This window comes from Neltuma alba, unplaced genomic scaffold, assembly GCF_004799145.2.
Source record: "Neltuma alba isolate B1F8T4 unplaced genomic scaffold, ASM479914v2 tig00011086_pilon, whole genome shotgun sequence".
NCBI lineage: Eukaryota > Viridiplantae > Streptophyta > Magnoliopsida > Fabales > Fabaceae > Neltuma > Neltuma alba.
The window spans coordinates 161,040-175,977 of record NW_021635827.1 but is presented as its reverse complement, the minus strand read 5'-3'; the positions used below and the strand labels follow the sequence as shown (position 1 = coordinate 175,977).

The 14,938-nt window shown below is 32.9% G+C and overlaps 2 protein-coding genes across 2 annotated transcripts; both read right to left on the bottom strand.

Moving 5' to 3' along the window:
• Positions 1-588: 588 nt before the first annotated feature.
• LOC114761157 (FBD-associated F-box protein At4g10400-like) lies at positions 589-4,996 on the bottom strand. Its single transcript, XM_028950484.1, has 5 exons — positions 4,243-4,996; positions 2,102-2,192; positions 1,615-1,978; positions 988-1,131; positions 589-858 (listed from the first exon to the last, which is right to left on the bottom strand). Exons 1-5 carry the CDS (start codon positions 4,994-4,996, stop codon positions 589-591), a joined length of 1,623 nt encoding a protein of 540 aa, XP_028806317.1.
• A 5,214-nt stretch (positions 4,997-10,210) lies between these two features.
• Positions 10,211-11,513, bottom strand: LOC114761156 (FBD-associated F-box protein At4g10400-like). The gene is made up of 3 exons (XM_028950483.1): positions 10,716-11,513; positions 10,473-10,628; positions 10,211-10,378 (listed from the first exon to the last, which is right to left on the bottom strand). Exons 1-3 carry the CDS (start codon positions 11,511-11,513, stop codon positions 10,211-10,213), a joined length of 1,122 nt encoding a protein of 373 aa, XP_028806316.1.
• Positions 11,514-14,938: the final 3,425 nt, after the last annotated feature.

The window sequence follows — 14,938 nt, the reverse complement described above, 5'->3', positions numbered from 1 at the left end:
ATCATGATTAACTGCAATTATACTACTCCTCTGGTGCTAACAACTTTCCAGGTTTTTTTTTTAGCCGAAACCTTGCTCTTATTTAATATATATACATTTTATAAGAAAATAACAATCTACATTTAACAATATGATTTATGAATGTAACAAACGAACCTTTTTTCTCTGCTTTAATATGAGTAGCGGAGTAAATTAGAGTAATTTAATACTAACGGTGTCTTTTCAAAATCCTTCATGATATTTAGAAAACGAAGGTTTTGGTTGAGCTTCAACCTATTTCGAAAATTATCAAATGAAACGTCAGGTTATAAGTTTGAATTTTTTCTTTTTAAAAAAGCCAAAAGATGCAAAACAGTCTTTTGCTTTCGTAGGTGATGGGCAGACATAAAGACTCGTGTAATGCACAACTCAGTCAAAACTCAAGTTAGGGTAGTGGTTTAGCCTTTCTGTTTATCTAAATAAGTATTATTATATGCTAAAACAAAGAATTAATTCAATTATATTTAGTCAAAATAAACCGAACGGATATGAACATCATCCAAAAAGGAATAGAGATGTGATTTTAAGAGAAAATATACAAACACCACACTAAATCTTAGGAATTGAGTTGAATAAAAGCCTGCAATTCGCAGAGCTTATATTACAAGACGATAATCTTTTGAGCATTATTTCTTGTTCTGAATTTGCTTTCGAGTTAGTACGAATTGAGATGATCTTCAAAACCCTTGCCTCCTCCATAATAAATCTTGCAAGTTCAAACTCATTGTGGAGGCCTCTGTAGTTTCCAAGATGAAACTCCTTCAAGTTTGATGAAACACATTGAGGAACATTATTTCCCGACGGTTCCTTAGAATTAAACTGAGCCAAGGGTATATATAATATAGTTAGAAAACTAACTCTTAACTTTATCAGGAAAAAAAAAGAAAGAAAACTAACTCATAATCAAATGGCAATGCAAACACATATATTAAGTTGACAAATCCAAACCTCATCAATTTTAAGAGTTTCAAGCTTGGGGCAATTTCGCAAGCATTCCAATAATGTTGTGCCTGAGACACCTGGACAACATCTTATTTCCATGTGGGTTAAGTTATAAAATTTTGGAATATCAAGGGGAGATGAAAAACCAATCTGCAAGAGCGAGAACCAACAAGGAAAAAAAATTAATTATCAAATCTAATTAAGAATGAAAAGCAATAATATTAATTTACTTATAGTCAGAAATCTCGGGTTCTAAACCAAGAACCAATGAAAGGGTTTATTTTGTTCCTAAATGTAAGATTTTAATATAGTCTACCTCCCAAATTTATAATTCTTATCCTAAACTCTCCTTATTCATTCTACATAGGGGTTTTCCATGAGGGGGTATTTTTAATGAAAATGATTAACAGGAATTAACTCAATTAATATTTTTAATATAGTCCCCACTAATTTACGTATACCAATAAAAATGACTACAATGGACAAATTTGTCATAAAATTAAAATAATTCCAATATTAATTTTAAATCCTAATTTTTTTTACTTTTAACTAACAAATGCCTTATTATATAATAAATACTAAAGAAACAAATAGTCTAACAGCTATATTCAGGAAGAGAATATAGTATCCTACCGTATCTATCCGCAGTGCTGTAACATTAGACAAAGATCGCAAAGTAAATGGATAGCGATAAACATCAGCTAACACCAAATTTTTAAGCCTTTCTTCCAAAGTGAATGGATAGCGATAAACATGAGCAGACACCAAATTTCTAAGGCTGCCTTCCTTTATGGGCACAATCGAACGCCCATCGATAAGAATTGCGCTGCAGTATTTTAGTGACAAGTCTTGAAGCAAAGGGCAGCCACAAAGCAGATTGTAAACGCCTTGGATGTTTGGAAATATAACATTGCTCAAATGCAAGACTTCAAGTGAAGGCAAATGAATAAAAGAAGGAGTCGTCACTTTAACACCATTCAGCTTTAAAATTCTGATGCTATTGCAGTTGAAAATGCAAGAGGGTATTTCAATGTTGAACTTGTTAAGAGTTTATCATAAATCTCAACATGTTCAACTCTGGAATTCACTGACGTGTTAATCCAAGTGTTAATCTTCATACGTGGCACGTTCCCACGTGCAGATCTGAGAATGAGATAAAACTTTCTTAGGATTTCTGAATGATCTCTCATGCTCATCACTGTATCTACGTACTGAAGGAAAGAGTGAAGATTATGAAAGTTGAAGTCGTCAAAGTCCAGACTGGAAAGCGACAAGCGGAGGTGCCTCCACCTCTTGGACAAGAGGCATGTGGTAATGGCTTGATTGGTTGGAAGAAAAGAGAGAATATGTTCAAACACTGGGTCCGATAAGTCGCTAATTTGAGCACTTGCCATTGCTCCCAATCTACTTTCATGACGTTTAGACATTGGTTTTGAAATAACCTTAAGGAAAAGAGACTTCATGAGAAGGAAGATTGGATTAGGCTGATGACCAGGAACAATTACAGCAATTATATGTGTATATATACTATGTATAGAATTTCAAATAATGAATCACGGTGATTTTCGAAACGAAAAAAGATAGTAATAAATTTTCAATCAACTTGATTAAGGATTAACGAATCCAAATAAAGTCAAATGGTCAAAGGAAATCCGCGAATATCTTTGATATAATGGTCAAAGAAAATCACAGCAGATAGAGGAACTTACCGGGTTAGGGCACACAGTCCAAGGCAGCTAGAGATTCTCAGAAAGCTCGAGTTATGGGATAGGTAAGATATCAGGTTCTTTTATATCTATATAAATATATATATAGATATATCGGAGATATCTAGTATCCACCAATCAATAAATTAAGATATCATATCATTCAATTTGATAATTTATATGATATAATTTAATATTATATAAATCTTTATCATATATGATATATCCACAATGTTGGATGATCGGATTGAAAATCTATTTAATCTATAAATATGATGATAATTTAGACGTATTAAAGTAAGTTATACACATCACGGATATGAAACCATGGTTTCAGAAGCATTTTTTCGCAAAACGAGATAATCTCCTCCACATATTTACTTCGTAATTCGTAAAAGCACTTCTGAAACCATGGTTTGATTTCTATCCAAACACCCCCGAAATCTGACTGCGTCTCTACAAAGAAGTTAAAAATATATGTGCGCACACACACATGTAATCATTTAAATCACACATTATTATCACCAAGAAAAAGAATAAATCACTTACACCCATCGTCCGTGGGTTCAGCTGGCGAAAGGGTGAGATATATGACCAAGTTGGCATGTGTTCGATCCCTGGGGAGTACCACTTTGTTGTGGTTTCAGTCGCGGCGCTTGGGGAGACATCCTAACTCCTGGGTGCCTAGGTAAACGCCTGAGGGTAATTGACGGCTCGCCCTGCCCCCAACATTGGTATGACCTAGGAGGAAGGGAGATTTCGCCCTGCCCTTGGATCATGGGTGAGCCCAACCCCTTTCCAAAAATTTTATTATCAAAAAAAAAAAAAGAATAAATCACTTACTACTGATCTTAGAGTAAAATACTCTAATTACCCCTCTATTTTACTTAAATTACTGAAAGTTTTCTTTATTTTGAAAATATATGTAAATTTCCCCTGATATTAAAATAGACGTTACACAAACTTCTCTTATATACTTGAAATTTAAATTTCAAAATAACAATGTATATTGAAAAAATTAATTATTCGGATGTCACCAAAAAATTAATTATTTGGAACTAAATGAATGTTAATTAGTGTGTTAGAGGACTAAAAAGATATATATTTTTTAAATAAAGAGACCAAATAATAAAATTAGATGATCAAAGGCATGCTTTTAGGTTTTAGCTAATATACAACATCAAAGATTCAAGGTATGATCGGAAAAAAAAAACTGATATTCAAGGATTAAGTGTCAAAACATATGACAAAAATATATAAATGGAACAACGAAGACCCTACTACTTGCTTCTAATTCTTAGACAAAACCTCTCCTTATCAGAGTATTATTAATGACTTATCCTCGATCGATCACATGACTGGAATATAACAATGGACCAATTTTTCATACGAGGAACCAAAACTTGAAATAGAAATCTACAATCCTCACATCCTCTGGCCAACGAGTATAACTTTTTGAGCATCATTGAGGAGTTCACGCTTGCACGACAAATAACAGAGATCGCCCTCAAAGCTTTTGCATGCTCCAAAATAAATCTTACAACTTCATACTCACATCCCAATCCTTTGAATTGATCAACACAGAACTTCTTTAACGTAACGAGAAATGACGAGGAAGGATTATTTGATGAGACCAAATAATGTTCAAGACTATAAATGCCATTTGTCTTCTGATTGTAATAATATAGAGCAAATGAACTCAGTTTCAATTCCTCAAGAAGTGGGCACCCAGCAAGAAGCATTACCAAACATCTAAATTCTAGGAACATAACACTTTCCAAATGCAAAACCTTAAGGGAGGGCAAATTCACAGAAGAAAGAGTGTCCACTTTTACATCTTTCAATCTTAAAACCTTCAATGTACTGCAATTGAAAATGCTGGAGGCCAACCTAATACTAGACCAAGATGTAAAACAAAGCTCAAGTTCATCAACTTGGAGCTCATTGAGCTTATTAATCACTTCTTTAACCCAACTTATAATCTTATCAGGTCGAGGGCCAAACTTTATTCCACTACCTTTGAGACGAAAGATCTGGATGTGGTTGAAATTGGGGAAGAATTTTAACGCACATTCCACAAACTGGAAGAAAGATTCAGAAGAACGAAAGCTTGAATCATCGAAGTGAAGAATGGGCAATCCAATCCACAGTGACATCCACCTCTTGGACAAGAGGCTAGTGGCAATGGCGTCTTTGGTTGGAAGAAAAGAGAGAATATGTCGAAGCAAATCATCTGACAAGTTGCTAAGTCTGTCACTTAGTATTATTTCGCTTCCTCTTTCATGGCGTTCCGGAACTGAGTTTGCCATAACCCTAGCTTGGTGATATAATCAAACGAAAGAGGATTGAAATTAGCTTCTGAGGGAAGAAAACAGATGCAAATTTTCATAAATATGAAATATTGTCTCTTTATTCTGTGTGATCAAATAAAAAATCATTAGATATCGTAATCAAGGGTCAAAATCATCAGATTTGGTGCTAATTTAACGCGTGATAATAACCGTGCTCATATTTCGTATCAACCATATATTTTATACTAAATATGGATGGTACGGATAGAAATTTAAATAATATGTTTACCATCAATTTTAAAAATAATTATAATTTTAGCTAAAATTCAAAAATTGAAAAAAAATAGAAAAAAAATGCTACGCTTTTTAGATCAGAAAAAACAGAGTAAACCTTAAAAGAATAAGCAAATTACTTATGAATGTTTAAAGGTGAAAAATTATATATTGTCCAGAGGGTTTCAAATAACAAATAAACATAGGGTGCCATTATTCCAACTTTCTTTCTTTAATGTTGATACTTTAAGAAATGGGTGGAGTCACAAAAAATATAGCTAGCAAGGCTATTGCAGTAGCAACATATATCCAAAATGCTTATATGCACTTGATTTATTATCTCGACATCATAATCAACACGTTCAACTCTGGAATTCACTGACGTGTTAATCCAAGTGTTAATCTTCATACGTCGCACGTTCCCACGTGCAGATCTGAGAATGAGGTGAAACTTTCTTAGGGTTTCTGAATGATCTCTCATGCTCATCACTCTATCTACGTACTGAAGGAAAGGGTGAAGATTATGAAAGTTGAAGTCGTCAAAGCCCAGACTGGGAAGTGACAAGCGGAGATGCCTCCACCTCTTGGACAAGAGGCATGTGGCAATGGCTTGTTTGGTTGGAAGAAAAGAGAGAATATGTTCAAACACTGGGTCAGGTAAGTCCCTAATTTGAGCACTTGCCATTGTTCCCAATCTACTTTCATGACGTTTAGACATTGGTTTTGATATAAACTTAGGGAAAAGAGAATGAAAAGGAAGATTGGATTAGGCTGATGACCAGGAACAATTATAAATACTTAATCACGGTGATTTTCGAAAACGAAAAAAATATAATAATAAATTTTCAATCAAATTGATTGAGGATTAAGAAATCCAAATAAAGTCAAATGGTCAAACGAAATCCACGAATATCTTTGATATAATGGTCAAAGAAAATCACAGCAGATAGAGGAACTTACCGGGTTAGGGCACACAGTCCAAGGCAGCTAGAGATTCTCAGAAAGCTCGAGTTATGGGATGAGCAAGATATCGGGTTCTTTTATATATATAAATATAAATATATATATATTTATCGGAGATATCTAGTATCCACCAATCAATAAATTAAGATATCATATCATTCAATTTGATAATTTATATGATATAATTTAATAATATTTAAATCTTTATCATATATCCGATGGTAAAAAAAAATCTTTATCATATATGGTATATCCACAATGTTGGATAATCGGATTGAAAATCTATTAAATCTATAAATATTATTATAATTTAGACGTTTTAAAGTAACTTATATACACACACACAATATTTAGATTATCTAAATAAATTAAATTAAATTAAATTTCCTAGTTAATTTATATTATATTTAATCTGAAAAAAAAATCCCTTTATTAGATATTTAGACCCATCGCGGATATGAAATCTGACTGCGTCTATACAAAGAAGTTAAAAAAAAAGGTACACACACACACATAATCATTTATGTCACATACTATTATCACCGAGGGAAAAAAAAAATCACATACTATTGATCTTATATCCCAAGAGTCCTTAATAAAAACATTCACATACTATTGAATTTATTTTTCAATCAAATTTCACTAATGGAAACATCAAAATCAGTATTTTTATTGAAGTTTATTAATTTATTTTTTAAAATTTATTTGTATTAAAAATTTGAATAATGTGACCTAACGAATACTTTTGAAATAATACTTAGTACCCGTTTGGATTAGTGGTAAAATACTATAATTTTAGATTATCGTGAATTTTAAGTGATGCTGACTATAAGTGATATTGGTTTATTGTAATTTCTGTTTGGATTTTTTTTATAAGTGACTTTAAGAATTGTGATTATATTTGATTTTTATTTATTAAAATCACTTATGGATGTATAATTACAAAAATACATGAATTTAATAAATATTATTAAAATAATCATTTGAGGAGAGATTTTTGGAAGAGCGTAGGAGGGTAGATTAGAGAAAATTCAATTGATAAAAATTGATTGGGATTTTTCAAAAGGATAAGCTACTTCTTAGTGCTTATCTTAAAAGTACAATGGAAGAATGAAATCACGATTCATTAAAATTACATAAAAATTACCCAAGTAGAATAAACATGTTTCATAATCACTGCTTAACCAAACAAGCACTTAGCTTTACTGCTACTCCTAACATATACAAGTCTGATTTAACTACTCATAACACGCGCACACACGCACAAGTCTGACATAACTATCTCACCTAGATAGAAATAAATAAATACGACCCCCTCTATTCTTTTTTTATAAAAAATAATCTCTCTGCTAGTAGTATTTTTAAATATAAGAAACAAGTCCTTCTTATCTGAAATTTTAAATTTTTCTTTCCATTTTCATCCCATTAAAAATATGTCACTTATTATCTCTGCAATAATTTTTCACTCCTTATTCCTCATGCACTCTTTTTATAAATAATGATATAATTGGAAATATATATTACACATTTATTACTTTTAATTAAATTTAACTACTCCCTCTAGTTCAAAATATAAGATAAATTTGACAGATTTACATTTATAAAGAAATCAATTAAAATCAGTTTAAAATAATCAATATGTAAGGCATTTTTTTTAATTTTTAAATATGCCATTATCAATGGGAAAAAAACAAGGAAAAAATAAATAAATGAATTAAAGAGGAAAGAGAATATATGAGAGGCAACATTGGATAAAACTCATTAACTACTTATATAAAATAAAATGTATTTTACGGGGGGGGAAAAAAACTAAGCTCCTCCAAGAAAGTTTATCTTATATTTTGAAATGGAGGGTATATATTTTGAACTGCGTGATTTTAGTAATTCTTATAAAATCGAACATGGGGAATAGTTAAAAGATAATTGTAACATTATACACATCCAAATGAGAACAAGCATTTGAGATTTCATCTAAAATTTTGAAGATGGAATTCGAGACTACAAAATCATCTAAAATCAATTATACGTTGTGACTCCTCATATCAGCATCAGACTAAGATAGAAATATAGGAACTGAATTAATTCCTTGCGGCCTTTGCAAAGCATGCATTTGAGCGTTCAATTGTTCAGGAACTTTGTTTTTTTCCCCCCAATAATTATGGTCATTTCAATTTTGATGTGATTAAGTATTAGCTTTTTGTGTGATTGGTAGTATAGACAAGACTTTGAAAAAGTTGGCTTTGTTAAAATCAAAACTGGGTAGTGACAACCGGAGATGCATAATGACTTGTTTGGCTAGAAGAAAATAGATAATATGTTCATGACTTTCTGGACATTGGTTTTGTAATGACCTTAGGTCTCCTCCTCTAATGAAAATAGAATGAAAATGAAGATTAGATTATATTAGGGTTACAAAGTACGATAACAATTAAAGAAAATCATCAAATGATAGTCTTGGAAGTTTTGAACTTCACCTATACAATTTGTATTGACTATGCAATTACTGATTTAAAATTTTCATTATTGTATGGTGCATAAATAATTTTACAGGACTTTCAAAATTAAACTAAAGAGCATTAACTTTTCATAAATTCTTTATTTATGTACGTTATACGGTATTCTTTGGAAAGAAAAAAGTAAGTTACGGTCTTGTCCGCAGAAAAACAAATTATGATATTGAACTAATAATAAATGACTCGTGGACCCCTCAAAACAATAATCAAATCATTATTAAAAGTCTTTAAAAAATTAAGTAAATCACATTAAATTTGACATTCGGTGGAGAAAACTCATGATAAAAAATATATATACTGCAAGTTAATTTCAAATGGTTAACAACTTTTTTATCTTCACAATACAAATTAAACTCCAAAACCTTAAAAGCAAATTGCAAATTATAATAAATTTAGTTGATAACGAATTTACCATATAATTAACAGTTTATTGATAGCAAGTGCTTTCTTAAAAAAAAAAAAAAACACAGCAACCTCTGAATTAAACATAGGAATCTAATTTCAATATTAAATTGATAAAAACTCACAAAAGATGCGAAAAATTGGAAATATTTCGCCAATAAATATCTAAATAATGAAATTTTATTATAACAAAAAATGTATGACGTTACCCTTTACACATCTGACAGCGACACAACGGACATTTATAACTTATTTCCAGCATTACGATAGACATGATCACGCGATGTTACAGAAACATCATCATCATCATCAAAATTTTCCAAGTAGATAGTACATAACTCTTCCTCTATTTCTTCATTGGGCATTTTTATTCTTGAGCGAGGCCAAAGCTTCCTGTGATGATGCTGGAACCAAAGACAGTTGTTGCATAGATTCATCCATGGCTTGGTAGATTTCTCTCAACCCAGAATTTATCATATCTTGATGATGATCTTCATGTGAAGGAGCATATTCGAGAACGTTAAATAATGGTGCACAGTGACCCAAAGTAGCATCAACATAAAAACAGACTTCTAATGGTATTAATCGATAATTAGTCGAAGTTTTGATGGTGGTATATCAAACCGTTTCTTGATAATAAGATATGATTTCAAACGCCAAATTCAGTATGTCGTGTAATTTTTGCATAACACGAAGGGATAGATAACATTTAAATCTGTGTTCATGAAGTTTACCCTTCTTTAAACACATAAGAAATAGAACATATTAATGAAGAGGGAGACAAGTGATTTTAATATACCCTAAAGGACATTTTAGAAGAAAAAAAAATAATAATCCTTAAAAATCTGCAAAACGCCCTTTAAAAAGTACAGAAGTAATTAAAACTTCAAATTGCTCCAAATAAACATATATAACACAACCATATGGATACCAAGATATGAGACTTAAGACGACCAAAGTTCTAATCAGATGTCCTCTCACACATTTTCCTTAGCTTCCTGTTCTTCCATTAAATAATGAAGTAATTTTGGCACTCACAAAAACATCGAGGAATCTTTGGAGAATACAGTTGTTTGAATTGTCACTTAACGGAGACTCTCCTCAAAACCCTAGCATTCTTGATTAAAAAATTTAGCATTTCACGTTCATTGTCAGAACCATTGAAGCAACAAAAATTGATCTCCTTCAGATGTAATGAAACACATGGAGGGACATCAAGTACTGGTTCAGGAGGGGACGTAATACCAGCCTGGCCATACACAAAAGATTCAGTCTTAAACACATATAATAATAACCAAAGGTATTATATTGCAACTCAGAAAATAACTTTCCAATTTTCAAACCTCATCATCAAATGAAGACTCTGAGATTACAAGCTTCTCAAGCTTGGGGAAGTATTGGAGACAGTTCACCATTTTTGTCCACTCAACAGTAAGTACACATGCCAGGTGGGTTAAATTGTAAAACATGGGCATATCATCACTAAATGGCCACATGCACTTGTACGGAAAAAAGAATTATTAGGCATTGGAATAAGGGGAAAAAAGAGAAAGGGAAATAATTTTCATGAGATGCGTGATTCATACCTGCTTTATGACAGCATCCCAAAAGGAAGGCACATTATTATTATTTAAGCGTAGAACTGTAACATTTGACAAAACTTTCATTGGAAGCAGATATTGTGGAATTTCTGCAGTGATCAAATGGTTAAGTCCTCCAATATTGTTGAGTGGTTTATAATGCCCGAAAAGGATAGATCTCACTACTAGGTCCTTAAGCAATGGACATGCAGAAATAAGCATTTCCAAGCTTACGGCAAGTGAAAATCTAGTATATACCAAATGCAATACTTCAAGTGAAGGCAAATTAACATGGGAAAGATTAATCACTGTTAGTCCCCTCAACTTCAAAACCTTAATGTTATTGGCAGTGAAAAAACCAAGAGAGGGCAACTCACAGCTCCACCACGGCTGCAAATATAGCTCCAAATGATCAATTTTATTACTAATCACAGCATTAATCCACTCGCAAATCTTCGAAGGTGTAATATACTTGCAAGGTTCATAATGATGAATCTGGATCCGAAGAACAAACTTTTTGACGGGCTTCAAATCTACCAATTTGAGCACTTTGCGAATGAATCGATGGAAAAGTCGACACCCACTACTAGGGTGTTCAAGGTCAAAACTGGAAAGGGAATGCCAAAGTGGTCTCCATCTCTTGGATAAGAGGCTTGTGGAAACTGCTTGTTTAGTGGGAAGAAAAGATAGAATATGAAGAAGCAATGAATCTGGCAAATTACTAATCACGTCCCTCATTTCTGCTTCTGTTCTGCGCTTTTTGTTTGGGGACACTGACTTTTCAATAACCTTTAGCTTAGGCATCCAGAGATCCTTTTTTTCGATCAATTGTGGCAACTGCTTCTTTGAATTAATTTAGGTTGAAACGAACAATATTGACCAAGGAGGGGAAAAAAAAAAGAAGGTTGAAGAATAAAATAAAATGGCGAAAAAGGATTGTTTGTACCTTAACCCTAACCTGCTCTAAGGAAAACAGAATGAAAATGGAGATTAGATTAGGGCTACAAGATACAATAACAAATATATAGAATTTCAAATACTGAATCACAGTATGATTTCAAAAATGAAAGAGAGATATTTATTTTTTCAATTAAAATATAAGTATTGACTGCATATTAAAAAAATAATGAATTTTCAATCGACTCAATTAATTAACCCAGATCAAGGAAAATTGATCTTTGTGACCAAATCAATCATCATCAAGCAAATTAATACTAATTAGCAGTCATTGATAGCATATCTTTTGAAGAAAGCGTCCAACTTAGATGATTTGAACTCACGGACATAGAAAGCATAATATAGATCACCTAAACTGATAAAATCAAAGAGTCAAGGCAATAATTGTGCAAAGCTGAAGCTCCAAATTATTATAATTAATTTGAGCCTTAAAAATAGTACAAGAAGATATATAAATATAGAATTGGAGAAAGACATAGAAATTTATTAAGTGGCATTATATGTAGAAGCAAGTAGGAAATTAAAGCCATGCCCTTAATTAGAAGAAAGAAAGAACTCAAAGAAGAGAGCAGCCAAACTTGGTTTTGCCATTGCACATCGTTGATGAGAACACACATCATTAATCTCTATTACAGACACACACATACACACATCAAATGAACAGGTTAAACAGAACATATTTTTTCAGCAAAAAAAAAAAAGGGCAATAATCCTTTGATGGTAAAAGAAAAGCACAGAAACGAATCAAATTCAAAATAAAAAATAAAAAAGAATTAAATTATCGCGCGCGCATAATCTTCAAGAAAAATTTGTTGGCGTATAAAAAAAATCTTGAATTAAAATTTGATTCAAATCGCAAATCACATATGATACTAATAAATCCATCAATTCATACTACAGTAAGCTAAATAAAATTCTTTACAATTTTTTAATACAGTATTTTTTCTTGAAAAAAGTAACAAAATAATAATAGTATCCGAAATGTTATCTTCTATCCTTATTTATGTTTTTTTTTATCACTTAAAAAATATTTTATTTATTTTATTCTAATTAAGATTATGTCTAATTCATCACTTTCTTTGGTGAAAATTAATCACTTTTTAAGCAGTTTTAAATCTCCCAATATGCCAATTACAAGAACAGGGTCGCGCAGATAGTTTCATAAGTTAGGGGCGAAGACTAGTGTGCCAGCAAGTACATTTGAACTAGTTTTCTAAAAGTGATTTTATGGATTTCAGTGTAAGTATATGAGGCCATTTATCTCGGCTTGCATGAAATTATTTTCTTAAGTGTTTTTTAAGGTTTCTAAACATCCCCCACTTGTAGATTGTAAAACATAAAAATAAAAACAAACAAATAAAAAACTTGGGGTGTTGCACTTGGTCCTTAACCCGGTCCAAAAAAAATTCCCAATAAAAATTTTAATATAAAATCTATGATAAATCCCAACATAAACAGATGATAATATCTTATTATTCTGTGGGGAATAGGGCATTTTTAAAATTCTAGTATGTTAGTTACTAAGGTATTAGATAGAAAATTTACCCTATTTAAATCAATAATATAAATCGGATAGACAAAACTTATGAGTAAATATCTATATTAATAACTAAATGATGCCTTGATGATAGGAATATAGATACTGGTGGAAAATAAAAGTTAAAAATGGGTATAGTTGTATTGCAAAAAAAAAGAAAAAAAGAAAAGGTATAGTCGTATTGATGTGAGCAGTTTTAACTGTTATTTAAAAAAAAAAAAATTCTGAATGCGTGAGAAAAAGTACGAGATTTTAATTTAATATCGTATTTTAAAATTTAAATTTTGAAATTTGGCCCTTCTTATTAATTAATCAAGATTTTTATGATCTTATTTAATTAATGATATTTTTTGCACATCCTTCTTTTTTTTTTTTGATACAAGAAGGAGAAACCTCTTAAAACGCACTACCCATGATCTGCTAGCCTAGGAGAATCCTGCATAAGTAGAGCCTTCAACTCGTCGGTTGGAGTAGATGTTGGGAAAAAGCCCATAGAGCTACTCAAAGCCAGTTTCGCTAAAAAATCCGCTGCCTTATTCTCATTGCGAGTCACGTGCTGAACTTGGACAACCTAATCTCTTGTGATCAGATTCTTAATTTCAGAAATTAGTGTCGTGTTGTCATGGGTTTGCGTTATGTGACTCCGGAGCAAATCCACAACCTCACGTGCATCAGTTTCAAGGATCACCTGTCGGTACCCCAAATCCCAGGTAGCTTTTAAACCGAGGAGAGCAGCCCATAACTCCGCATTTAAGCAATCTCCCTGCTCACCATGGTGCATGAAACCCATTACAAAATCTCCTGCTTCGTTTCTTATCACTCCACCGCACCCCATACCACTTCTCCTAGAATAGGCTCCATCGGTATTGAGCTTCACCCAGCCAGCGCTCAGGCACTCCCATCTCTCATGTTTGTCGGTCACTAGCTGCCCATTGAGATTGCTTCCCTTCAGGTGAGAACGCGCCTGCATGAGTGTTGACACCATGGCGTTGGGTCGTGCGAGTAGGGCATCGTTTGTCATCAGTTTATTCTCAAAATCTCTATCGTTGCGTCTCTTCCATAGAAGCCAACAGATTGTAGAGAAGAGACTACTCCCGTCCTTGTGATTAGACCCATTTTGGTTCCTGATGTTCCACTGTATCCACTCATCTAGGTTTGTCCGGAAGAAACCACGGCGCCACGAAGGTTCAACTAAGCCCCTCCAAAGCTTTGCTGTCTCTTCACAATCTCAGAGCACATGGATGGTAGTCTCGGCACTCTGTTTTCACCAAGTGCAGAGTTCGTCCGTCCTCACGTGTCGTCTAGCCCTCTCTTCGTTAGTTAGAAGCCGGTTATGGTATGCCAACCACAAACATCTTGCAGCGTTACGTGGTGTTGAGTTTCCAGATCCTCTGCCATGTAGGGTCGCTTTCCCGTGTTGTATTAATAATAGCGTTATATGCACTCTCGATCGAGAACATCCCTCTCTTCTCATATTTCCATTTAACCGAGAGGTTAGCAGGATCTAGCACGTAGCCATCCTCGACATGTTTCCAGGCGTTCTTAATCCCCTGCCAGATGTTTGAGCCTTGTCGAGCTGAATCAATGATCGGGATCACGTCATTGCCACACTTATACTTGCTTCGGATCACCTTCACCCATAAGTCATCTTTCTTGAGCATCATGTTCCAATCGAGCTTGGCCATAAAAGCTTGGTTTTGGCTTCGCATGTGTCTTATGCCGAGGCCCCCCATCT

What these genes read in the sequence shown, in the direction of transcription:
- LOC114761157 (XM_028950484.1), bottom strand. Translation starts at nt 4,996, where the DNA reads ATGGCAAACTCAGTTCCGGAACGCCATGAAAGAGGAAGCGAAATAATA. An exon ending in TCAATTCAAAGGATTGGGAT is followed by an intron (nt 2,193 to 4,242) that starts GTGAGTATGAAG and finishes TCTTTCCTTCAG; the next exon opens with TACGTAGATACAGTGATGAG. An exon ending in TGCACGTGGGAACGTGCCAC is followed by an intron (nt 1,979 to 2,101) that starts GTATGAAGATTA and finishes CAACTGCAATAG; the next exon opens with CATCAGAATTTTAAAGCTGA.
- LOC114761156 (XM_028950483.1), bottom strand. Translation starts at nt 11,513, where the DNA reads ATGCCTAAGCTAAAGGTTATTGAAAAGTCAGTGTCCCCAAACAAAAAG. An exon ending in GGGATGCTGTCATAAAGCAG is followed by an intron (nt 10,629 to 10,715) that starts GTATGAATCACG and finishes TTTCCGTACAAG; the next exon opens with TGCATGTGGCCATTTAGTGA. An exon ending in AGTCTTCATTTGATGATGAG is followed by an intron (nt 10,379 to 10,472) that starts GTTTGAAAATTG and finishes GTGTATGGCCAG; the next exon opens with GCTGGTATTACGTCCCCTCC.